The 27500-nt window shown below is 43.6% G+C and overlaps 1 protein-coding gene across 2 annotated transcripts in view; it reads left to right on the forward strand.

Moving 5' to 3' along the window:
* Positions 1–27500, forward strand: part of prom1b (prominin 1 b) — a 61017-nt gene that overhangs the window by 19044 nt on the left and 14473 nt on the right. The window contains exons 6-21 of one of the 2 annotated variants that reach the window (XM_090188458.1): positions 89–152; positions 904–993; positions 2918–2941; positions 4087–4304; positions 6815–6889; positions 7535–7598; positions 7826–7834; positions 8134–8293; positions 9381–9533; positions 9895–10018; positions 10557–10660; positions 12875–12959; positions 13464–13610; positions 17595–17666; positions 18657–18749; positions 19094–19111. In XM_090188458.1, coding sequence (XP_090044584.1) covers positions 89–152; positions 904–993; positions 2918–2941; positions 4087–4304; positions 6815–6889; positions 7535–7598; positions 7826–7834; positions 8134–8293; positions 9381–9533; positions 9895–10018; positions 10557–10660; positions 12875–12959; positions 13464–13610; positions 17595–17666; positions 18657–18749; positions 19094–19111 — 1500 coding nt within the window. Of the gene's footprint in view, positions 1–88; positions 153–903; positions 994–2917; positions 2942–4086; positions 5005–6814; positions 6890–7534; positions 7619–7825; positions 7835–8133; positions 8294–9380; positions 9534–9894; positions 10019–10556; positions 10661–12874; positions 12960–13463; positions 13611–17594; positions 17667–18656; positions 18750–19093; positions 19112–27500 lie in introns of those variants that run through there. The other variant, XM_090188457.1, reaches the window with a different exon arrangement.

The following is a 27500-nucleotide window of genomic DNA, read 5'->3' on the forward strand; positions in this document are numbered from 1 at the left end:
TGTGTGTGTGAGTCAGTGTGTGTGTGTGTGTGTGTGTGTGTGTGTGTGTGCGTGTGGTGTGGTGTGTGTGTGTGTGTGTGTCCTGCAGCAAATTGACCATCTGACGGCCCAGTACACTACAGCTAAGAATAAAGTCCTGTCTGACCTGGACAGTGAGTATGAGATACATGATAATGTTGTGGTAATGCTGTGGCAATGTTGTGTTAATGTTATGGTAATGGTGTGGCAATGGTGTGGTAATGCTGTGGCAATGTTGTGGCAATGTAGTGGCAATGTTATGGTAATGGTGTGGCAATGACGCGGCAATGCTGCGGCAATGTTATGGTAATGCTGCGGCAATGATGTGGTAATGCTGCGGTAATGTAGTGGCAATGTAGTGATAATGTAGTGGTAATGCTGCGGTAATGTAGTGGCAATGTTGTGGTATTGCTGCGCTAATGGAGTGGTAATGGTGTGGTAATGCTGTGGTAATGCTGTGGTAATGCTGTGGTAATGCTGTGGTAATGTCATGGTAATGTTGTGGTAATGCCGTGGTCATTGAGTTGTGTACATGTCACATTACCAGTCATTTAGCAGAGCTGCTTACAGGACCAGTTCATGTTGTCAGACATCGGTCCTCTGTTGGGTGGGAGGGGAATAATGTTGTGTTAATGCTGTGGCAATGTTGTTGTCAGACATCGGTCCTCTGTTGGGTGGGAGGAGAATAATGTTGTAATGCTGTGGTAATGGTATGGTAATGCTGTGGTAATGTTGTGTTAATGCTATGGTAATGCTGTGTTAATGTTGTGGTAATGATGTGGTAATGATGTGGTAATGCTGTGGCAATGCTGTGGTAATGGTATGGTAATGCCATGGTAATGCTGTGGTAATGCTGTGGTAATGCTGTGGTAATGCTGTTGTCAGACATCGGGCCTCTGTTGGGTGGGAGGATCCAGACTCAGCTGGAGAAGGAGGTAGTTCCTTCTCTGGACACAGCTCTGCGCATGGCTGGAGGTAACCACCCTTTATAACACATTATAACACATTTAGCAACTTTTTAACACTCTTGTAACACCTTATAGCACCTTTATAACATAAACAATGCCTTATAACACATTTACAATCAACTGTTTATAACACCGTATATCAACGTAACTCCCTTATAACACCTTTAAAATCAACTGTTTATAACACCGTATATCAACGTAACTCCCTTATAACACATTTATAACACATTATAGCACCTTTATAACACAAACAACACCTTATAACACCCTAAACAGATTTATAACACATTATAGCACCTTTATAACACTCCGTATCACCTTCATAACAAATTATTAATACCTTTATAACACCCTTATACCATCTTTATAACACCCTTATAACGCTCCGTATCACCTTCATAACAAATGTCTAATATTTTTATAACACCCTTATACCATCTTTATAACACCCTTATAACACTCCGTATCACCTTCATAACAAATTATTAATACCTTTATAACACCCTTATACCATCTTTATAACACATTTATAACCTGCTTATCCAGAGCGACTTCCAGTTCGTGCTTTCATCTTCAGGTCGCTAGGTGGGACAACCACACAACAGCACTACATGGTCAGAGATGGCATTATAATGCATCGCTACAGCTACTACAGTTATAGCATTATAATGCATCGCTACAGCAACTAAAGTTATAGCATTATAATGCATCGCTACAGCAACTAAAGTTATAGCATTATAATGCATCGCTACAGCTACAACATTATAACATTATAATACCTTGTTACTGCTACAGCAGTTATAGCATTATAATACCTTGTTACTGCTACAACAGTTATAGCATTATAATACCTTGTTACTCCTACAACATTATAACATTATAATACCTTGTTACTGCTACAACAGTTATAACATTATAATACCTTGTTACTGCTACAACATTATAATACCTTGTTACTGCTACAACAGTTATAGCATTATAATACCTCATTACTGCTACAACAGTTATAGCATTATAATACCTCATTACTGCTACAACAGTTATAGCATTATAATACCTCATTACTGCTACTACAGTTATAGCATTATAATACCTCGTTACTGCTACAACATTATATTACCTCGTTACTGCTACAACATTATAATACCTCGTTACTGCTACAACATTATAATACCTCGTTACTGCTACAACATTATAATACCTCGTTACTGCTACAACATTATAATACCTCGTTACTGCTACAACATTATAATACCTCGTTACTGCTACAACAGTTATAGCATTATAATACCTCGTTACTGCTACAACAGTTATAACATTATAATACCTTGTTACTGCTACAACAGTTATAACCTTATAATACCTCGTTACTGCTAGAACAGTTATAACATTATAATACCTCGTTACTGCTACAACATTATAATACCTCGTTACTGCTACAACATTATAACATTATAATACCTCGTTACTGCTACAACAGTTATAACCTTATAATACCTCGTTACTGCTAGAACAGTTATAACATTATAATACCTCGTTACTGCTACAACATTATAATACCTCGTTACCGCTACAACATTATAACATTATAATACCTTGTTACTGCTACAACAGTTATAGCATTATAATACCTCGTTACTGCTACAACATTATAATACCTCGTTACCGCTACAACATTATAACATTATAATACCTTGTTACTGCTACAACAGTTATAGCATTATAATACCTTGTTACTGCTACAACATTATAATACCTTGTTACTGCTACAACATTATAATACCTCGTTACTGCTACAACATTATAATACCTCGTTACTGCTACAACAGTTATAGCATTATAATACCTCGTTACTGCTACAACAGTTATAACACGTGGTCTTAGTTCTTCTGTCATGTTGACGTCTGTCTCTGTGTTCTTCTGTTTCCAAGGCAAAGTGGAGAACGCCGTTAAAGGTAACAACATAATAGAAGTGTTTTTTAACCTCTCAGACTGGTCGCCATTGGTGTCAGTATTAGAACTGACCTCCAGTCAGTGGTGTCAGGATGAGAACTGACCTCCAGTCAGTGGTGTCAGAATGAGAACTGACCTCCAGCCAGTGGTGTCAGGATGAGAACTACCCTCCAGTCAGTGGTGTCAGTATTAGAACTGACCTCCAGTCAGTGGTGTCAGGATGAGAACTGACCTCCAGTCAGTGGTGTCAGGATGAGAACTGACCTCCAGTCAGTGGTGTCAGGATGAGAACTGACCTGCAGTCAGTGGTGTCAGGTTGAGAACTGACCTCCAGTCAGTGGTGTCAGGATGAGAACTGACCTCCAGTCAGTGGTGTCAGGATGAGAACTGACCTCCAGTCAGTGGTGTCAAGAGGATAACTGACCTCCAGTCAGTGGTGTTAAGAGGATAACTGACCTCCAGTCAGTGGTGTCAAGAGGATAACTGACCTCCAGTCAGTGGTTTATCAGTTTAGTTACAGTGGTGTCAGGATGAGAACTGACCTCCAGTCAGTGGTGTCAGTATTAGATCAGTGGTGTGTCATGCCCTCACCTCACGCGACCTCCTCTCCTCTCCTCTCCTCTCCTCTCCTCTCTTCTCCTTTCTTCTCTCCTCTCCTCTTCTACCCTCTCCTCTCCTCTCCTCTCCTCTCCTCTCCTCTTCTACCCCCTCATCTCCTCCTCTCCTCTCCTCTCCTCTCCTCTCCTCTCCTCTCCTCTCTTCTCTTCTCTTCTCTTCTCTTCTCTTCTCTTCTCTTCTCTTCTCTTCTCTTCTCTTCTCTTCTCTTCTCTTCTCCTCTCCTCTCCTCTCCTCTTCTACCCCCTCATCTCCTCCTCTCCTCTCCTCTCCTCTCCTCTTCTACCCTCTCCTCTCCTCTCCTTTCTCCTCTCCTCTCCTCTCCTCTCTTCTCCTTTCTCCTCTCCTCTCCTCTTCTACCATCTCCTCTCCTCTTCTACCCTCTCCTCTCCTCTCCTCTCCTCTTCTACCCCCTCATCTCCTCCTCTCCTCTCCTCTCCTCTCCTCTCCTACCCTCTCCTCTCCTTTCTCATCTCATCTCCTCTCCTCTTCTACCACCTCCTCTCCTCTCCTCTCCCCCTGTCCTCCGTAGCTCTGCGTGAGTCTAAGGAGGCGTTGGAGAGTGTTAGTTCTTCGTTGGATGTTCTTCATGAGGGAACCTCTCGTCTGGCGCTCCGTCTGACGTATGAACGGACCTCCCTGTCCAACACCCTGTCTGATCCGGCCTGCACTAACGGAGCTGTGTCACGCACCTGCAACAACATCCGCATTACACTCCCACAGCTGGGAATCAACAGCAACTTCTCTGGGGTACGTACACACCTGCTACAACATCCACATTACACTCCCACAGCTGGGAATCAACAGCAACTTCTCTGGGGTACGTACACACCTGCTACAACATCCGCATTACACTCCCACAGCTGGGAATCAACAGCAACTTCTCTGGGGTACGTACACACCTGCTACAACATCCGCATTACACTCCCACAGCTGGGAATCAACAGCAACTTCTCTGGGGTACGTACACACCTGCTACAACATCCGCATTACACTCCCACAGCTGGGAATCAACAGCAACTTCTCTGGGGTACGTACACACCTGCTACAACATCCACATTACACTCCCACAGCTGGGAATCAACAGCAACTTCTCTGGGGTACGTACACACCTGCTACAACATCCGCATTACACTCCCACAGCTGGGAATCAACAGCAACTTCTCTGGGGTACGTACACACCTGCTACAACATCCACATTACACTCCCACAGCTGGGAATCAACAGCAACTTCTCTGGGGTACGTACACACCTGCTACAACATCCACATTACACTCCCACAGCTGGGAATCAACAGCAACTTCTCTGGGGTACGTACACACCTGCTACAACATCCACATTACACTCCCACAGCTGGGAATCAACAGCAACTTCTCTGGGGTACGTACACACCTGCTACAACATCCGCATTACACTCCCACAGCTGGGAATCAACAGCAACTTCTCTGGGGTACGTACACACCTGCAACTCCATTCAAACTACACACTAAACATGCTAAACACTAAACATGCTAAACACTAAACATGCTAAACACTAAACATGCTAAACACTAAGCATGCTAAACACTAAACATGCTAAACACTAAACATGCTAAACACTAAACATGCTAAACACTAAACATGCTAAACACTAAACATGCTAAATACTAAACATGCTAAACACTAAACATGCTAAACACTAAACATGCTAAACACTAAACATGCTACATACTAAACATTAAACATGCTAAACACTGAACATGCTAAACACTAAACATGCTAAACACTAAACATGCTAAACACTAAACATGCTAAACACTAAAAATGCTAAATACTAAACATGCTAAACACTAAACATGCTACATACTAAACATTAAACATGCTAAACACTAAACATGCTAAATACTAAACATGCTAAACACTAAACATGCTAAATCCTAAACATGCTAAACATTAAACATGCTAAACACTAAACATGCTACATACTAAACATTAAACATGCTAAACACTAAAAATGCTAAATACTAAACATGCTAAACACTAAACATGCTACATACTAAACATTAAACATGCTAAACACTAAACATGCTAAATACTAAACATGCTAAACACTAAACATGCTAAATCCTAAACATGCTAAACATTAAACATGCTAAACACTAAACATGCTACATACTAAACATTAAACATGCTAAACACTGAACATGCTAAACACTAAACATGCTAAACATGCTAAACACTAAACATGCTAAACACTAAAAATGCTAAATACTAAACATGTTAAACACTAAACATGCTACATACTAAACATTAAACATGCTAAACACTAAACATGCTAAATACTAAACATGCTAAACATTAAACATGCTAAACACTAAACATGCTAAATACTAAACATACTAAACATGCTAAACACTAAACACTGAACATGCTAAACATTAAACATGCTAAACACTAAACACTGAACATGCTAAACACTAAACATGCTAAACACTAAACATGCTAAACACTAAACATGCTAAACACTGAACATGCTAAACATTAAACATGCTAAATACTAAACACTGAACATGCTAAACACTAAACATGCTAAATACTAAACACTGAACATGCTAAACATTAAACATGCTAAACATTAAACATGCTAAACACTAAACACTGAACATGCTAAACATTAAACATGCTAAACACTAAACACTGAACATGCTAAACATTAAACATGCTAAACACTAAACACTGAACATGCTAAACATTAAACATGCTAAACACTGAACATGCTAAACATTAAACATGCTAAACACTAAACATGTGCTACAATTTCAATTTGCAACAATGTACATATTTCCTTGGTGTCCTTGAATGATTTATTCTCTCTCTCTCTCTCAAATTGAATGTAAGGTCATTATTGGCATAGGAAACATATGTGAACATTGCCAAAGCAAGTGAAGATAATAAATAAAAATAAAATGAACAGTAAACATGACACTCACAAAATCTCCAAAAGAATAAAGACATTTCAAATGTCATATAATGTCTATATACAGTGTTGTAACGATGTGCAAATAGTTAAGTTACAAAAGGGAAAATAACAGCTCAGTTTCCACCTCATTTTGTGGGCAGTGAGCACATAGCCTGTCTTCTCTTGATTCTAGTTTGCTCTGTTTTTAAATATTTATTTCCAATATGTCAAGTAATTATATTTTTGTTTCTCTCTCTGTCTCTGTCTCTCTCTCTCTCTGTCTTTCTCTCTCTCTCTTTCTCTCCATCCCCTCTCTCTCTAGTTACCAGACGTCAGTCCCCAGTTGGCCAGTTTAGAGATTGCCCTGAAGACAGACCTCAGCAACATTTTACAGAAGGTACCATTCTGCTCTCTCCATCTCATCCTATATCTGTAGGCTGTGGGGGTGGGGGCAGTAACCACGGGGTTGTCGGTTTGATTCCCAGGTCTCACTGACTGGTAAATGGAGGGTTGCAATGTATCATATCCCCCCTACAGCTGCTCTGCCCCTGAACAATGCACTGCTGTGTGTCAGGTTGGATAATGTCACATATTAACTAAAGATTTTCTATCCTATTCTCTCTCCTCTCCAACCTCTCCTCTCCTCTCTCCTTTCTCCTCTCTATCCTCTACTCTCCTTCTCTCCCCTCCTCTCTCCTCCTCTCTTCTCTCCTCTCCTTCTCTCTCCTCCTTTCTCCTCTCCTTCTCTCCCCTCCTCTATCCTCTCATCTCCTTCTCTCTCCTCCTCTCTTCTCTCCTCTCCTCTCCTTCTCTCCCCTCCTCTATCCGCTCCTCTTCTTCTCTCCCCTCTCTTTTCTCCTTCTCTCCCCTTCTCTATCCTCTCCTCTCCTTCTGTCTAATCCTCTCTTCTCTCCCCTCCTCTCCTTCTCTCCCCTCCTCTCTCCTCTCCTTCTCTCCCTCTTCTCCCCTCCTCTCCTTCTCTCCCCTCCTCTATCCTCTCCTCTTCTCTCCCCTTCTCTCCCTCCTCTCCTCTCCTCTTCAGGGTTATTCATCCTTCAATGACACCCCCAGACTGGTCCAACAGCAGACTAAGAATGTAGTAGCAGGTACGCTGTGTGTGTGTGTGTGTGTGTGTGTGTGTGTGTGTGTGTGTGTGTGTGTGTGTGTGTGTGTGTGTGTGTGTGTGTGTGTGTGTGTGTGTGTGTGTGTGTGTGTGTGTGTGTGTGTGTGTGTGTGTGTGTGTGTGTGTGTGTGTGTGTGGTCATCATCCTCATCATCTCTTCTTCTCCATCCTGCGCTGCGTTTGTGGGAAACCTCCTCCTCTACACTACAGCTCTGCCTAGTAAGTCTGTCTGTCTGTCTGTCTGTCTCTCCCTCTATGTCTGTCTGTCTGTCTGTCTATCTGTCCGTCTGTCCGTCTGTCCGTCTGTCCGTCTGTCTGTCTCCATCTGTCCATCTCTCTCTCTCTCTCTCTCTCCTCTCCTCTCCTCTCCTCTCCTCTCCTCTCCTCTCCTCTCCTCTCCTCTCCTCTTTTCTCCTCTCCTCTCCTCTCCTCTTCTACCCCCTCATCTCCTCTCCTCTCCTCTCCTCTCCTCTCTAACTTATCCTTCCCTGTCCTCTTCTCTCCTCTCCTCTGTCTAGGAGTGAAGGCCATGCTGGATAAAATAGGAGTAGAGATTATAGGTTTCTCTAAGATGTTCCCAGTGGAAGCATCTCTGGCCAACTTCACCATCTTCCTGAGTCAGGGCCAGAAGAACATGGAGGCCTACTACCCTCAGATAGACCAGATGGACTTCTACAGGTCTGTGTGGTTAGATGGACTTCTACAGGTCTGTGTGTTTAATACAGATGAACTTCTACAGGTCTGTGTGTTTAATACAGATGGACTTCTACAGGTCTGTGTGTTTAGATGGACTTCTACAGGTCTGTGTGTTTAATACAGATGGACTTCTACAGGTCTGTGTGTTTAGATGGACTTCTACAGGTCTGTGTGTTTAGATGGACTTCTACAGGTCTGTGTGTTTAGATGGACTTCTACAGGTCTGTGTGGTTAGATGGACTTCTACAGGTCTGTGTGTTTAGATGGACTTCTACAGGTCTGTGTGTTTAATACAGATGGACTTCTACAGGTCTGTGTGTTTAGATGGACTTCTACAGGTCTGTGTGTTTAGATGGACTTCTACAGGTCTGTGTGTTTAATACAGATGGACTTCTACAGGTCTGTGTGGTTAGATGGACTTCTACAGGTCTGTGTGGTTAATACAGATGGACTTCTACAGGTCTGTGTGTTTAGATGGACTTCTACAGGTCTGTGTGTTTAGATGGACTTCTACAGGTCTGTGTGTTATTTACAGAGGGACTTCTACAAGTCTGTGTGGTTAGATGGACTTCTACAGGTCTGTGTGTTTAGATGGACTTCTACAGGTCTGCGTGTTTAGATGGACTTCTACAGGTCTGTGTGTTTAGATGGACTTCTACAGGTCTGTGTGTTTAATACAGATGGACTTCTACAGGTCTGTGTGGTTAGATGGACTTCTACAGGTCTGTGTGTTTAATACAGATGGACTTCTACAGGTCTGTGTGGTTAGATGGACTTCTACAGGTCTGTGTGTTTAATACAGATGGACTTCTACAGGTCTGTGTGTTTAGATGGACTTCTACAGGTCTGTGTGTTTAATACAGATGGACTTCTACAGGTCTGTGTGTTTAGATGGACTTCTACAGGTCTGTGTGTTTAATACAGATGGACTTCTACAGGTCTGTGTGTTTAGATGGACTTCTACAGGTCTGTGTTTAGATGGACTTCTACAGGTCTGTGTGTTTAATACAGATGGACTTCTACAGGTCTGTGCTGTGTTCGGTGATGTATATAACAGTGTTTATTACAGGTGGATAGGCTGTGTGGCCGTGCTGTGTTCAGTGGTTCTGGTTTTGACCTTTAACTTCCTGGGTCTGTTGTGTGGAACGTGTGGCTACGACAAACAGGCCACGCCCACCACCCGCGGCTGCCTATCAAACACCGGAGGCAACCTGCTAATGGCGTGAGTAACCATGACAATATCCTGGCAGCATCCATAATATCACACTTCTCTCTCTCTGCTAATTGTGTTGCTGTCTCTCTGTCTCTCTTTGTATCTCTCTCTCTCTATATATATATATATCTGTCTCTCTCTCTCTGTCTCTGTCTCTCTCTGTCTCTCTTTGTCTCTCTCTATCTCTCTCTCTCTCTCTCTCTCTCTCTCTCTCTCTGTCTCTCTCTATATCTCTGTCTGTCTGTCTGTCTGTCTGTCTGTCTGTCTGTCTGTCTGTCTGTCTGTCTGTCTGTCTGTCTGTCTGTCTCTCGATCCTCTCTGTCTCTGTCTCTCTCACTGTCTCTCACTGTCTCTCTCCTCTTCATCTCAGAGGTGTAGGGTTCAGCTTCATCTTTGCCTGGGTATTGATGGGGCTGGTATCAGCAGGGTTTGTTGTCGGGGGCAACATTGAGAAGCTGTTCTGTGAACCGCTTGCTAACAGACAACTGTTCAAGGTACACACCTTCCCCCTTCTCTCTCACCCTCTCCCCCCTCTCTCTCACCCTCTCCCCCCTCTCTCTCACCCTCTCCTCCTCCCTCACTCTCTCTCACCCTCCCCCCTCTCTCTCACCCTCTCCCCCCTCTCTCTCACCCTCTCCTCCTCCCTCTCTCTCACCCTCTCTCACCCCCTCCCCCCCCTTCACCCTCTCCCCTCCCTCTCTCTCACCCTCTCCCCCCCTCTACCCTCTTACCCCCTCTCTCACCCTCTCTCTCACCATCTCCCTCCCTCACCCAGTACCTAGACACTACAGCCCTGTGTCCTCCAATATCTAGACACTACAGCCCTGTGTCCTCCAGTATCTAAACACTACAGCCCTGTGTCCTCCAGTATCTAGACACTACATCCCTGTGTCCTCCAGTACCTAGACACTACAGCCCTGTGTCCTCCAGTATCTAGACACTACAGCCCTGTGTCCTTCAGTATCCTAACGTGTGTGTGTGTTTGTGTTTGTGTTTGTGTGTGTGTGTGTCCGTGTGCGTGTGTGTGTATAGATCATAGACACTCCCTACATGGTCCATCCTGCCAAGAAGAACTTCCTGCCTGGCATGCTGTTCCAGAACCCTAACATCAACCTGACTGTAGGAAGCATGTACCGGTGAGACACACACACACACACACACACACATGCACGTTAGCACACAGACGCACACAGACCAACACACACACACCATTCACATCACTGGACAGACATTAGTTCAGTTTGATTTAGTTGTTTAACTACGTGAATTCACAGTCAAATCAACAAAATACTCATTGGATTGAAAAAAAAGGACACCAATTTACAGTAGCTAGGTTTACAGTAGTTAGGATTACAGTAGCTAGGATTACAGTAGCTAGGATTACAGTAGCTAGGATTACAGTAGATAGGTTTACAGTAGTTAGGATTACAGTAGATAGGTTTACAGTAGCTAGGTTTACAGTAGTTAGGATTACAGTAGATAGGTTTACAGTAGATAGGTTTACAGTAGCTAGGATTACAGTAGCTAGGTTTACAGTAGCTAGGTTTACAGTAGCTAGGATTACAGTAGTTAGGATTACAGTAGCTAGGTTTACAGTAGTTAGGTTTACAGTAGCAAGGATCACAGTAGCTAGGATTACAGTTGCTAGGTTTACAGTAGCTAGGATTACAGTAGCTAGGTTTACAGTAGCTAGGATTACAGTAGCTAGGTTTGCAGTAACTAGGTTTACAGAGGCTAGATTTACAGTAGCTTGGATTACAGAAGCTAGGTTTACAGGTGTTTGGATTACAGAAGATAGGCTTACAGTAGTTTGGATTACAGTAACTAGGTTTACAGATGCTAGGTTTACAGTAGTTTGGATTACAGAAGATAGGTTTACAGTAGTTTGGATTACAGAAGATAGGCTTACAGTAGTTTGGATTACAGAAGAAAGGCTTACAGTAGTTTGGATTACAGAAACTAGGTTTACAGTAGTTTGGATTACAGAAGATACATTTACAGTAGTTTGTATTACAGAAGATAGGTTTACAGTAGTTTGGATTACAGAAGATAGGTTTACAGTAGTTTGGATTACAGAAGATAGGTTTACTGTATGGATTACAGAAGATAGGTTTACAGTAGTTTGGGTTAAAGAAACTAGGTTTATAGTAGTTTGGATTACAGAAGATAGGTTTACAGTAGTTTGGGTTAAAGAAACTAGGTTTATAGTAGTTTGGATTACAGAAGATAGGTTTACAGTAGTATGGGTTAAAGAAACTAGGTTTATAGTAGTTTGGATTACAGAAGATAGGTTTACAGTAGTTTGGATTACAGAAGATAGGTTTACAGTAGTTTGGATTACAGAAGATATGTTTACAGTAGTTTGGACTACAGAAGATAGGTTTACAGTAGTTTGGATTACAGAAGATAGGTTTACAGTAGTTTGGATTACAGAAAATAGGCTTACAGTAGTTTGGATTACAGTCACTAGGTTTACAGAAGCTAGGTTTACAGTAGTTTGGATTACAGAAGATCATTTTACAGTAGTTTGGATTACAGAAGATAGGTTTACAGTAGTTTGGATTACAGAAGTTAGGTTTACAGTAGTTTGGATTACAGAAGTTAGGTTTACAGTAGTTTGGATTACAGAAGTTAGGTTTACAGTAGTTTGGATTACGGAAGTTAGGTTTACAGTAGTTTGGATTACGGAAGTTAGGTTTACAGTAATTTGACCAAAACCAAAAGATCCCACCATATAAAACAAACCAATTGTCAGTCCTGCATTTATTACATTGTAGAGACATGTCATGTTTCCATCAGCCATGACTTCTTTCCATGGGTCAGGTGATTCACCCGGCTGGATGGAAACCTGGTCAGCCATGACTTCTTTCCATGGGTCAGGTGATTCACCCGGCTGGATGGTAACGTGGTCAGCCATGACTTCTTTCCATGGGTCAGGTGATTCACCCGGCTGGATGGAAACCTGGTCAGCCATGACTTCTTTCCATGGGTCAGGTGATTCACCCGGCTGGATGGTAACGTGGTCAGCCATGACTTTTTGCAATCAGTCTTCTAAGGTTGATTCAGCGTCATCACATATCATTTATGGGCTGTGTTGAAACTGTGTGCGCGCGTGTGTGTGTGTGTGTGTGTGTGTGTGTGTGTGGAGACTGCTATGATAACAACGGTGTGTGTGTGTGTGTGTGTGTGTGTGTAGAGACTGCTATGATAACAACGGTGTGTGTGTGTGTGTGTGTGTGTGTGTGTGTGTGTGTAGAGACTGCTATGATAACAACGGTGTGTGTGTGTGTGTGTGTGTAGAGACTGCTATGATAACAACGGTGTGTGTGTGTGTGTGTGTGTGTGTGTAGAGACTGCTATGATAACAACGGGCTGTACCATGCTCTGCAGCTGGAGACAATGTTCAACATCAACACCTTCCTCAAAACAACCGTGGTATGCCAGGGTCTGTGTGTATGTGTGTGTGGGGGGGGGTCAGTGTGTGTGTGTGTAGGGGGGGGTCTGTGTGTGTGTGAGGGGGGGGGGGGGTCTGTGTGGGAGGGTCTGTGTGTGGGAGGGTCTGTGTGGGAGGGAGTCTGTGTGGGGGGGGGGGGGGGGGGGGGGGTCTGTGTGGGTGTGTGTGTGTGTGTGTGTTACAGTTATGCCATTGGGTTATTGTATAAAGGGTTGAGATAGTCAGTCCTAGAACTGTTACACAACCTACCATTCATAAGTGTTTCTGTATCTGTCTCTGTGCCTCTGTGCCTCTGTGTGTGTGTGTGTGTGTGTGTGTGTGTGTGTGTGTGTGTGTGTGTGTGTGTGTGTGTGTGTGTGTGTGTGTGTGTGTGTCTGTGTGTGTGTCTGTGTGTCTGTGTGTCTGTGTGTCTGTGTGTCTGTGTGTCTGTGTCTGTGTCTGTGTCTGTGTGTGTGTCTGTGTGTCTGTGTGTGTGTGTGTGTCAGTTTAACAAGGACCTTTTGAAGGTGTTTGACAGCGTGAGCATCGACCTCCAGAGCATTGTGTTATTGGAGCAGGATGGACGGGATGACCTGCTAACCTTCTCTAACGCTGGGATAGGAGATATTAACTATGCTGCTTACCTAGCAGAGGTATAACCCCTGACCTCTAACCCTAACCCATGAACCCTGACCCCTAACGGGATAACCTGCTAACCTTCTCTAACGCTGGGATAGGAGATATTAACTATGCTGCTTACCTAGCAGAGGTATAACCCCTGACCTCTAGCCACGGAACCATGACCACTAAACCCTGACCCCTAACCCATGACCATGACCACTGAAACCTGACCCCTGACCACTGAACCCTGACCCCTAACTAGAGGTCGACCGTTTAATCGGAATGGCCGATTTCAAGTTTTCATAACAATTGGAAATCGGTATTTTTGGGCGCCGATTTAATTTTTTATTTTTTATACCTTTATTTAACAGTGCCTTGTTCAGAACGACAGATTTTTACCTTGTCAGCTCGGGGGATCCAGTCTTGCAACCTTACAGTTAACTAGTCCAATGCTCTAACCACCTGCCTCTCATTGCACTCCATGAGGAGCCTGCCTGTTACGCAAATGCAGTAGGTAGGCAAGGTAAGGTGCTAGCTAGCATTAAACGTATCTTATAAAAAACAATCAATCATAATCACTAGTTAACTACACATGGTTGATGATATTACTAGTTTATCTAGCGTGTCCTGCGTTGCAGAATCGATGAAACGCAGGGGGATGATTTAAAAAAAGCGCATTTGTGAAAAAAGCACAATCGTTGGACGACTGTACCGAACCACAAACACCAAGGCCTTTCTTAAAATCAATACCCAGAAGTATATATTTTTAAACCTGCATATTTAGCTAAAAGAAATGTAGGTTAGCAGGCAATATTAACCAGGGAAATTGTGTCACTTCTCTTGTGTTCATTGCACGCAGAGTCAGGGTATATGCAACAGTTTGGGCTGCCTGGCTCGTTGCAAACAAATTTGCCAGAATTTTTACGTAATTATGACATAACATTGGAGGTTGTGAAATGTAACAGGAATATTTAGACTGATGGATGCCACCCGTTAGATACTGAAAGAATAAACGTTTTGTTTTCTAAATTATAGTTTCCGGATTCGACCATATTAATGACCAAAGGCTCCTATTTCTGTATGTTATTATGTTATAATTAAGTCTATGATTTGATAGAGCAGTCTGACTGAGCGATGGTAGGCAGCAGCAGGCTCGTAAGCATTCATTCAAACAGCACTTCCGTGCGTTTTGCCAGCAGCTCTTCGCAAGCACAGTGCTGTTTATGACTTCAAGCCTATCAGCCTAATGGCTGGTGTAACCGATGTGAAATGGCTAGCTAGTTAGCTGGGTGTGCGCTAATAGCGTTTCAAACGTCACTCGCTTTGAGACTTGGAGTAGTGCCGCGGCTTTGAGTGTGGCTGTTGTCGTTGTGTTGCTGGTTCGAGCCCAGGTAGGGGCGAGGAGAGGGACGGAAGCTATACTGTTACACTGGCAATACTAAAGTGTCTATAAGAACATCCAATAGTCAAAGGTTAATGAAATACAAATGGTATAGAGAGAAATAGTCCTATAATAACTACAACCTAAAACTTCTTACCTGGGAATATTGAAGACTCATGTTAAAAGGAACCACCAGCTTTCATATGTTCTCATGTTCTGAGCAAGGAACTGAAACGTTAGCTTTCTTACATGGCACATATTGCACTTTTACTTTCTTCTCCAACACTTTGTTTTTGCATTATTTAAACCAAATTGAACATGTTTCATTATTTATTTGAGGCTAAATTGATTTTTATTGATGTATTAAGTTAAAATAAGTGTTAGTTCAGTATTGTTGTAATTGTCATTATTACAAATAAAACATTTTATTTTTATTGGCCGATTAATCGGTATCGGCTTTTTTGGTCCTCCAATAATTGGTATCGGAATTGGCGTTGAAAAATCATAATCGGTCGACCTCTACCCCTAACCACTGAACCCTGACCCTTAACCACTAAACCCTGACCCCTAAACCCTGACCACTAAACCCTGACCTCTAACCCCTGACCACTGAACCCTGACCCCTGATCACTAAACCCTGACCCCTGACTACTAAACCCTAACCCCTGATCACTAAACCCTGACCCCTAACCCATGACCACTGAACCCTGACCACTGAACCCTGACCCCTAACTAGAGGTCGACCGTTTAATCGGAATGGCCGATTTCAAGTTTTCATAACAATCGGAAATCGGTATTTTTGGGCGCCGATTTTATTTTTTAATTTTTATACCTTTATTTAACAGTGCCTTGTTAAGAACGACAGATTTTTACCTTGTCAGCTCGGGGGATCCAGTCTTGCAACCTTACAGTTAACTAGTCCAATGCTCTAACCACCTGCCTCTCATTGCACTCCATGAGGAGCCTGCCTGTTACGCAAATGCAGTAGGTAGGCAAGGTAAGGTGCTAGCTAGCATTAAACGTATCTTATAAAAAACAATCAATCATAATCACTAGTTAACTAAACATGGTTGATGATATTACTAGTTTATCTTCCGTTGCATATAATCGATGAAACGCAGGGGGATGATTTAAAAAAAGCGCATTTGTGAAAAAAGCACAATCGTTGGACGACTGTACCGAACCACAAACACCAAGGCCTTTCTTAAAATCAATACCCAGAAGTATATATTTTTAAACCTGCATATTTAGCTAAAAGAAATGTAGGTTAGCAGGCAATATTAACCAGGGAAATTGTGTCACTTCTCTTGTGTTCATTGCACGCAGAGTCAGGGTATATGCAACAGTTTGGGCTGCCTGGCTCGTTGCAAACAAATTTGCCAGAATTTTTACGTAATTATGACATAACATTGGAGGTTGTGAAATGTAACAGGAATATTTAGACTTATGGATGCCCCCCGTTAGATAAAATACAGAACGGTTCCGTATTTCACTGAAAGAATAAACGTCTTGTTTTCGAAATGATAGTTTCCGGATTCGACCATATTAATGACCTAAGGCTCGTATTTCTGTGTGTTATTATGTTATAATTAAGTCTATGATTTGATAGCGCAGTCTGACTGAGCAGCAGCAGGCTCGTAAGCATTCATTCAAACAGCACTTCCGTGCGTTTTGCCAGCAGCTCTTCGCAAGCACAGTGCTGTTTATGACTTCAAGCCTATCAGCCTAATGGCTGGTGTAACCGATGTGAAATGGCTAGCTAGTTAGCTGGGTGTGCGCTAATAGCGTTTCAAACGTCACTCGCTCTGAGACTTGGAGTAGTGCCGCGGCTTTGAGTGTGGCTGTTGTCGTTGTGTTGCTGGTTCGAGCCCAGGTAGGGGCGAGGAGAGGGACGGAAGCTATACTGTTACACTGGCAATACTAAAGTGTCTATAAGAACATCCAATAGTCAAAGGTTAATGAAATACAAATGGTATAGAGAGAAATAGTCCTATAATAACTACAACCTAAAACTTCTTACCTGGGAATATTGAAGACTCATGTTAAAAGGAACCACCAGCTTTCATATGTTCTCATGTTCTGAGCAATGAACTGAAACGTTAGCTTTCTTACATGGCACATATTGCACTTTTACTTTCTTCTCCAACACTTTGTTTTTTCATTATTTAAACCAAATTGAACATGTTTCATTATTTATTTGAGGCTAAATAGATTTTATTGATGTATTAAGTTAAAATAAGTGTTAATTCAGTATTGTTGTAATTGTCATTATTACAAATAAAACATTTTATTTTTATTGGCCGATTAATCGGTATCGGCTTTTTTGGTCCTCCAATAATTGGTATCGGAATTGGCGTTGAAAAATCATAATCAGTCGACCTCTACCCCTAACCCCTGACCACTGAACCCTGACCCTGACCATTAACCACTAAACCCTGACCCCTAAACCCTAAACCCTGACCACTAAACCCTGACCTCTAACCCCTGACCACTGAACCCTGACCCCTGATCACTAAACCCTGACCCCTGACCCCTAACCACTAAACCCTGACCCCTAACCACTAAACCCTGATCCCTAAACCCTGACCCCTAACCCCTGACCTCTAACCCCTGACCACTGACTCTGTGTGTGTAGGTGAATAAAGGTGTAACTCTGGTGGATCTGCTGTCGTTTTCCAACGAGCTGGAGGCCCAGGCAGACCTTCTGGTGAGTCCCCTAGACCCTAGACCCTAACCCCTAACGAGCTGGAGGCCCAGGCAGACCTTCTGGTGAGTCCCCTAACCCCTAGACCCTAACCCCTAGACCCTAACCCCTAACGAGCTGGAGGCCCAGGCAGACCTTCTGGTGAGTCCCCTAGACCCTAACCCCTAACGAGCTGGAGGCCCAGGCCGACCTTCTGGTGAGTCTCCTAACCCCTAGACCCTAACCCCTAACGAGCTGGAGGCCCAGGCCGACCTTCTGGTGAGTCCCCTTAGCCCTAGACCCTAACCCCTAGACCCTAACCCTTAGATGCTAACGAGCTGGAGGCCCAGGCCGACCTTCTGGTGAGTCTCCTAACCCCTAACCCCTAACGAGCTGGAGGCCCAGGCCGACCTTCTCGTGAGTCCCCTAGATCCTACCCCCTAGACCCTAACCCCTGGACCCTAACCCCTAGACCTTACCCCTAGATATAGATATAGATCCTGTAACACGATATAGACCCTGTAACATGATATAGGCCTCCAAATGAATATTGATATGGTGAGGCTAAATGCTAAATCCTGTGTGTGAATATTGATACGGTGAGGCTAAATGCTAATGCTACGTCTTGTGTGTGAATATTGATACGGTGAGGCTAAATGCTAATGCTACGTCTTGTGTGTGAATATGGATATGGTGAGGCTAAATGCTAAATCCTGTGTGTGAATATTGATATGGTGAGGCTAAATGCTAATGCTACGTCTTGTGTGTGAATATTGATATGGTGAGGCTAAATGCTAATGCTATGTCCTGTGTGTTAATATTGATATGGTGAGGCTAAATGCTAATGCTACGTCCTGTGTGTGAATATTGAGATGGTGAGGCTAAATGCTAATGCTATGTCCTGTGTGTTAATATTGAGATGGTGAGGCTAAATGCTAATGCTACGTCTTGTGTGTTAATATGGATATGGTGAGGCTAAATGCTAAACGCTACGTCCCGTGTGTTTGTGTGTAGCCGCGGGGAGCTCTAGAGAATGCTTTGAAGGGTCATGCCAGCAGCATACGACAGATCCACAGAGAACAGGTCGTCCCTATGGAGCAGGCCATGGTAAACCCACACCCCGACGCGCACACACAGACACACACACACGTACTCACATATACACACTCACACACACACTCAAACTCACACATACACACGTGTACTCACATACACACACACACACAAACACACACACTCATGTAAACAGTCTTTCTCCCAAAGACCTGGTAAGAGACAGCTTGACTGATTTCTGTTCTTCCTCAATGTTCCTGCTGTTCTCTCTCTCTCTCTCTCTCTCTCTCTCTCTCTCTTTCTCTCTCTCTCTCTCTCTATGTTCCTGCTGTTCTCTCTCTCTCTCTCTCTTCTTGTCTTTCTTTCTCACTAATATTCACATATAAATGGTGGCCCAGAAATTTGTCCGAGCGCGGGTAAGCTTGGTGTCTGTGTGTAGTTTGTGTATATTTCTACACAGAGCCTTCAGAAACTATTCACACCCCTTGACTTTGTTGTTGTGTTACAGCCTGAATTTAAAATGGATTACATTTAGATTTGGTATCAGTGGCCTATACACAATAGCCCATAATATCGAAGTGGATAAGTATTCAACCCCTTTGTTGTTATGGCCTTAATAAGTTCAGGAGGAAAAATGTGCTGAACAAGTCACGTTTTAAGTTGCATAGACTCACTCTGTGTACAATGATAGTGTTTAACATGGTTTTTTAATGACTACCTCATCTCTGTACCCCACACATACAATTACACTATATATACAAAAGTATGTGGACACCCCGTCAAACTAGTGGATTTGGCTATTTCAACCCGTTGCTGACAGGTGTATAAAATTGCGCACACGATCATGCATGGACAAAAACTGTCAGTAGAATGTTTATTATTGTGAAGTGGAAACGTCTAGGAGCAACAACAGCTAAGCCGCAAAGTGGTAGGCCACACAAGCTCACAGAACGGAACAACAGAGTGCTGAACAACTTAGCATGTAAAAATCATCTGTCCTCAGTTGCAACGCTCACTACCGAGATCCACACTGCCACTGGAGGCAACGTCAGCACAACAACTGTTTGTCGGGAGCTTCATGAAATGGGTTTCCATGGCCGAGCAGCAGCACACAAGCCTAAGATCACCATGCGCAAGGCCAAGCGTCGTCTGGAGTGGTGTAAAGTTCACCGCCATTGGACTCTGGAAACACGTTCTCTGGAGTGAATCACGCTTCACCATCTGGCAGTTTGACGGACGAATCTGGATTTGGCGGATACATGGGGAACGATACCTGCCCCGAATGCATAGTGCCAACTGTAAAGTTTGGTGGAGGAGGTATAATGGTCTGGGGCTGTTTTTCATGGTTCGGGCCCCTCAGTTCCAGTGAAGGGAAGTCTTAACGCTACAGCATACAATGACATTCTAGACAATTCTTTGCCTCCAACTTTGTGGCAACAGTATGGGGAAGGGGGAAAGCCCTTTCCTGTTTCAGCATGACAATGCTCCAGTGCACAAAGTGAGGTCCATACAGAAATGGTTTGCCGAGATCGGTGTGGAAGAACTTGACTGGCCTGCACAATGCCCTGACCTCAACCCCATTGAGCGAATTTGGGATGAATTGGAACGCCGACTGTGAGCCAGGCCTAATCGCCCAACATCAGCGCCCAACCTCACTAACGCTCTTGTGGCTGAATGGAAGCAAGTCCCCGCAGCAATGTTCCAACATCTAGTGGAAAGTCTTCCCAGAAGAGTGGAGGCTGTTATAGCAGCAACGTTCCAACATCTACTGGAAAGCCTTCCCAGAAGAGTGGAGGCTGTTATAGCAGCAATGTTCCAACATCTAGTGGAAAGCCTTCCCAGAAGAGTGGAGGCTGTTATAGCAGCAAAGGGGGGACCAACTCTATATTAATGTCTATGATTTTGGAATGAGATGTTGGACAAGCAGGTCTCCACATACTGTTGGTCATAAAGTCATACTGCAAAACATGCATCCTGATTGCAACAAGACACTAAAGTCATACTGCAAAACATGTGGCAAAGCAAATAACTTTTTGTCTTGAATACAAAGTGTTGTTTGGGGCAAATCAAATACAACACATTACTGAGAATTGCTCTCCATATTTTCAAGCATAGTGGTGGCTGCATCATGTTATGGGTATGCTTGTAATTGTTAACGATGAGGGAGTTTTTCAGGATAAAAGAGAAACGGAATGGAGCTAAGCACAGGCAAAATCCTAGAGGAAAACCTGGTTCAGTCTGCTTTCCACCAGACACTGGGAGATGAATTCACCTTTCAGCAGGACAATAACCTAAAACACAAGGCCAAATCTACACTGGAGTTGCTTACCAAGAAGACAGTGAATGTTCCTGAGTGGAATAGTTACACTTTTGACTTAAATCTACTTGAACATCTGTGGAAAAATCATGGAAATGGTTGTCTAGCAATGATCAACAACCAATGTGACAGAGCTTGAAGAATATGTTAACGAATAATGGGCAAATGTTGCACAATCCAGGTGTAGAAAGAGCTTAGAGACTTACCCAGAAAGACTCACAGCTCTGAGAGACTTACCAAGAAAGACTCACAGCTCTTAGAGACTTACCCAGAAAGACTCACAGCTGTAATCGCTCTTAGAGACTTAGCCAGAAAGACTCACAGCTGTAATCACTCTTAGAGACTTACCCAGAAAGACTCACAGCTGTAATCGCTCTTAGAGACTTACCCAGAAAGACTCACAGCTGTAATCGCTCTTAGAGACGTACCCAGAAAGACTCACAGCTGTAATGACTCTTAGAGACTTACCCAGAAAGACCCACAGCTGTAATCGCTCTTAGAGACTTACCCAGAAAGACTCACAGCTGTAATGACTCTTAGAGACTTACCCAGAAAGACTCACAGCTGTAATCGCTCTTAGAGACTTAGCCAGAAAGATTCACAGCTGTAATCACTCTTAGAGACGTACCCAGAAAGACTCACAGCTGTAATCACTCTTAGAGACGTACCCAGAAAACTGTAATCACTGCCAGAGGTGCTTCTACTAAGTATTGACTCAGGGGTGTGAATACTTATGTACATTAGATAATTCTGTATTTCATTTTCAATAAATGTTCTAACATTTCTCAAAACATGTTTTTAATTTTGTGTATCGATGGGTGAGAATAAAACATCTATTTAATCCATTTTGAATTTAAATTGTAAGACAACTAAATGTGAAATAAGTCAAGGGTTATACTTTCTGTGTGTGTATATATACAGTACCAGTCAACGGTTCTGAACAGTGTTGTGTATATACAGTACCAGTCAACGGTTCTGAACAGTGTTGTATATATACAGTACCAGTCAACGGTTCTGAACAGTGTTGTATATATACAGTACCAGTCAACGGTTCTGAACAGTGTTGTGTATATACAGTACCAGTCAACGGTTCTGAACAGTGTTGTGTATATACAGTACCAGTCAACGGTTCTGAACAGTGTTGTATATATATACAGTACCAGTCAACGGTTCTGAACAGTGTTGTATATATATACAGTACCAGTCAACGGTTCTGAACAGTGTTGTATATATACAGTACCAGTCAACGGTTCTGAACAGTGTTGTATATATACAGTACCAGTCAACGGTTCTGAACAGTGTTGTATATATACAGTACCAGTCAACGGTTCTGAACAGTGTTGTGTATATACAGTACCAGTCAACGGTTCTGAACAGTGTTGTGTATATACAGTACCAGTCAACGGTTCTGAACAGTGTTGTATATATATACAGTACCAGTCAACGGTTCTGAACAGTGTTGTATATATACAGTACCAGTCAACGGTTCTGAACAGTGTTGTATATATACAGTACCAGTCAACGGTTCTGAACAGTGTTGTATATATACAGTACCAGTCAACGGTTCTGAACAGTGTTGTATATATACAGTACCAGTCAACGGTTCTGAACAGTGTTGTGTATATATACAGTACCAGTCAACGGTTCTGAACAGTGTTGTATATATACAGTACCAGTCAACGGTTCTGAACAGTGTTGTATATATACAGTACCAGTCAACGGTTCTGAACAGTGTTGTGTATATATACAGTACCAGTCAACGGTTCTGAACAGTGTTGTATATATACAGTACCAGTCAACGGTTCTGACCAGTCAACGGTTCTGAACAGTGTTGTGTATATATACAGTACCAGTCAACGGTTCTGAACAGTGTTGTATATATACAGTACCAGTCAACGGTTCTGAACAGTGTTGTATATATACAGTACCAGTCAACGGTTCTGAACAGTGTTGTGTATTTGTGTTGTAATACGCTGTGGTACTCGGTGTGTGTTGTAATACGCTGTGGTACTCGGTGTGTGTTGTAATACGCTGTGGTACTCGGTGTGTGTTGTGATGTTGTTGTTCTGAACAGTGTTGTGTTTTGGTGTTGTAATACGCTGTGGTACTCGGTGTGTGTTGTAATACGCTGTGGTACTCGGTGTGTGTTGTAATACGCTGTGGTACTCGGTGTGTGTTGTAATGTTGTTGTTCTGAGCAGTGTTGTGTATTTGTGTTGTAATACGCTGTGGTACTCGGTGTGTGTTGTGATGTTGTTGTTCTGAGCAGTGTTGTGTTTTGGTGTTGTAATACGCTGTGGTACTCGGTGTGTGTTGTGATACGCTGTGGTACTCGGTGTGTGTTGTGATGTTGTTGTTCTGAGCAGTGTTGTGTTTTGGTGTTGTAATACGCTGTGGTACTCGGTGTGTGTTGTAATACGCTGTGGTACTCGGTGTGTGTTGTGATGTTGTTGTTCTGAGCAGTGTTGTGTATTTGTGTTGTAATACGCTGTGGTACTCGGTGTGTGTTGTGATGTTGTTGTTCTGAGCAGTGTTGTGTATTTGTGTTGTAATACGCTGTGGTACTCGGTGTGTGTTGTGATGTTGTTGTTCTGAACAGTGTTGTGTTTTTGTGTTGTGATACGCTGTGGTACTCGGTGTGTGTTGTGATACGCTGTGGTACTCGGTGTGTGTTGTGATGTTGTTGTTCTGAACAGTGTTGTGTATTTGTGTTGTAATACGCTGTGGTACTCGGTGTGTGTTGTAATACGCTGTGGTACTCGGTGTGTGTTGTAATACGCTGTGGTACTCGGTGTGTGTTGTGATGTTGTTGTTCTGAGCAGTGTTGTGTTTTTGTGTTGTGATACGCTGTGGTACTCGGTGTGTGTTGTGATGTTGTTGTTCTGAGCAGTGTTGTGTTTTTGTGTTGTAATACGCTGTGGTACTCGGTGTGTGTTGTGATGTTGTTGTTCTGAACAGTGTTGTGTATTTGTGTTGTAATACGCTGTGGTACTCGGTGTGTGTTGTGATACGCTGTGGTACTCGGTGTGTGTTGTAATACGCTGTGGTACTTGGTGTGTGTTGTAATACGCTGTGGTACTCGGTGTGTGTTGTGATGTTGTTGTTCTGAGCAGTGTTGTGTTTTTGTGTTGTAATACGCTGTGGTACTCGGTGTGTGTTGTGATGTTGTTGTTCTGAACAGTGTTGTGTATTTGTGTTGTAATACGCTGTGGTACTCGGTGTGTGTTGTGATACGCTGTGGTACTCGGTGTGTGTTGTGATACGCTGTGGTACTCGGTGTGTGTTGTAATACGCTGTGGTACTCGGTGTGTGTTGTGATACGCTGTGGTACTCGGTGTGTGTTGTAATACGCTGTGGTACTCGGTGTGTGTTGTAATACGCTGTGGTACTCGGTGTGTGTTGTAATACGCTGTGGTACTCGGTGTGTGTTGTAATACGCTGTGGTACTCGGTGTGTGTTGTAATACGCTGTGGTACTCGGTGTGTGTTGTAATACGCTGTGGTACTCGGTGTGTGTTGTAATACGCTGTGGTACTCGGTGTGTGTTGTAATACGCTGTGGTACTCGGTGTGTGTTGTGATACGCTGTGGTACTCGGTGTGTGTTGTAATACGCTGTGGTACTCGGTGTGTGTTGTAATACGCTGTGGTACTCGGTGTGTGTTGTGATACGCTGTGGTACTCGGTGTGTGTTGTGATGTTGTTGTTCTGAGCAGTGTTGTGTTTTTGTGTTGTAATACGCTGTGGTACTCGGTGTGTGTTGTAATACGCTGTGGTACTCGGTGTGTGTTGTAATGTTGTTGTTCTGAGCAGTGTTGTGTTTTTGTGTTGTAATACGCTGTGGTACTCGGTGTGTGTTGTAATACGCTGTGGTACTCGGTGTGTGTTGTAATACGCTGTGGTACTCGGTGTGTGTTGTAATACGCTGTGGTACTCGGTGTGTGTTGTGATACGCTGTGGTACTCGGTGTGTGTTGTGATACGCTGTGGTACTCGGTGTGTGTTGTGATACGCTGTGGTACTCGGTGTGTGTTGTGATACGCTGTGGTACTCGGTGTGTGTTGTAATACGCTGTGGTACTCGGTGTGTGTTGTGATACGCTGTGGTACTCGGTGTGTGTTGTAATACGCTGTGGTACTCGGTGTGTGTTGTAATACGCTGTGGTACTCGGTGTGTGTTGTGATACGCTGTGGTACTCGGTGTGTGTTGTAATACGCTGTGGTACTCGGTGTGTGTTGTAATACGCTGTGGTACTCGGTGTGTGTTGTGATACGCTGTGGTACTCGGTGTGTGTTGTGATACGCTGTGGTACTCGGTGTGTGTTGTAATACGCTGTGGTACTCGGTGTGTGTTGTGATACGCTGTGGTACTCGGTGTGTGTTGTAATACGCTGTGGTACTCGGTGTGTGTTGTAATACGCTGTGGTACTCGGTGTGTGTTGTAATACGCTGTGGTACTCGGTGTGTGTTGTGATACGCTGTGGTACTCGGTGTGTGTTGTAATACGCTGTGGTACTCGGTGTGTGTTGTAATACGCTGTGGTACTCGGTGTGTGTTGTGATACGCTGTGGTACTCGGTGTGTGTTGTAATACGCTGTGGTACTCGGTGTGTGTTGTAATACGCTGTGGTACTCGGTGTGTGTTGTAATACGCTGTGGTACTCGGTGTGTGTTGTAATACGCTGTGGTACTCGGTGTGTGTTGTAATACGCTGTGGTACTCGGTGTGTGTTGTGATGTTGTTGTTCTGAACAGTGTTGTGTATTGGTGTTGTAATACGCTGTGGTACTCGGTGTGTGTTGTAATACGCTGTGGTACTCGGTGTGTGTTGTAATGTTGTTGTTCTGAGCAGTGTTGTGTTTTTGTGTTGTAATACGCTGTGGTACTCGGTGTGTGTTGTAATACGCTGTGGTACTCGGTGTGTGTTGTAATGTTGTTGTTCTGAGCAGTGTTGTGTTTTTGTGTTGTAATACGCTGTGGTACTCGGTGTGTGTTGTAATACGCTGTGGTACTCGGTGTGTGTTGTAATACGCTGTGGTACTCGGTGTGTGTTGTAATACGCTGTGGTACTCGGTGTGTGTTGTGATACGCTGTGGTACTCGGTGTGTGTTGTGATACGCTGTGGTACTCGGTGTGTGTTGTGATACGCTGTGGTACTCGGTGTGTGTTGTGATACGCTGTGGTACTCGGTGTGTGTTGTAATACGCTGTGGTACTCGGTGTGTGTTGTGATACGCTGTGGTACTCGGTGTGTGTTGTAATACGCTGTGGTACTCGGTGTGTGTTGTAATACGCTGTGGTACTCGGTGTGTGTTGTGATACGCTGTGGTACTCGGTGTGTGTTGTAATACGCTGTGGTACTCGGTGTGTGTTGTAATACGCTGTGGTACTCGGTGTGTGTTGTGATACGCTGTGGTACTCGGTGTGTGTTGTGATACGCTGTGGTACTCGGTGTGTGTTGTAATACGCTGTGGTACTCGGTGTGTGTTGTGATACGCTGTGGTACTCGGTGTGTGTTGTAATACGCTGTGGTACTCGGTGTGTGTTGTAATACGCTGTGGTACTCGGTGTGTGTTGTAATACGCTGTGGTACTCGGTGTGTGTTGTGATACGCTGTGGTACTCGGTGTGTGTTGTAATACGCTGTGGTACTCGGTGTGTGTTGTAATACGCTGTGGTACTCGGTGTGTGTTGTGATACGCTGTGGTACTCGGTGTGTGTTGTAATACGCTGTGGTACTCGGTGTGTGTTGTAATACGCTGTGGTACTCGGTGTGTGTTGTAATACGCTGTGGTACTCGGTGTGTGTTGTAATACGCTGTGGTACTCGGTGTGTGTTGTAATACGCTGTGGTACTCGGTGTGTGTTGTGATGTTGTTGTTCTGAACAGTGTTGTGTATTGGTGTTGTGATACGCTGTGGTACTCGGTGTGTGTTGTGATACGCTGTGGTACTCGGTGTGTGTTGTAATACGCTGTGGTACTCGGTGTGTGTTGTGATACGCTGTGGTACTCGGTGTGTGTTGTGATACGCTGTGGTACTCGGTGTGTGTTGTGATACGCTGTGGTACTCGGTGTGTGTTGTAATACGCTGTGGTACTCGGTGTGTGTTGTAATACGCTGTGGTACTCGGTGTGTGTTGTGATACGCTGTGGTACTCGGTGTGTGTTGTAATACGCTGTGGTACTCGGTGTGTGTTGTAATACGCTGTGGTACTCGGTGTGTGTTGTGATGTTGTTGTTCTGAGCAGTGTTGTGTTTTGGTGTTGTGATACGCTGTGGTACTCGGTGTGTGTTGTAATACGCTGTGGTACTCGGTGTGTGTTGTAATACGCTGTGGTACTCGGTGTGTGTTGTAATACGCTGTGGTACTCGGTGTGTGTTGTGATACGCTGTGGTACTCGGTGTGTGTTGTGATGTTGTTGTTCTGAACAGTGTTGTGTATTTGTGTGAGAGAAAATAAATGGTGTTTGTGTTATTATTGGTTATTACCGATTAGCAT

Source organism: Oncorhynchus mykiss, chromosome 10, assembly GCF_057628025.1.
Source record: "Oncorhynchus mykiss isolate SJ-2025 chromosome 10, ASM5762802v1, whole genome shotgun sequence".
NCBI lineage: Eukaryota > Metazoa > Chordata > Actinopteri > Salmoniformes > Salmonidae > Oncorhynchus > Oncorhynchus mykiss.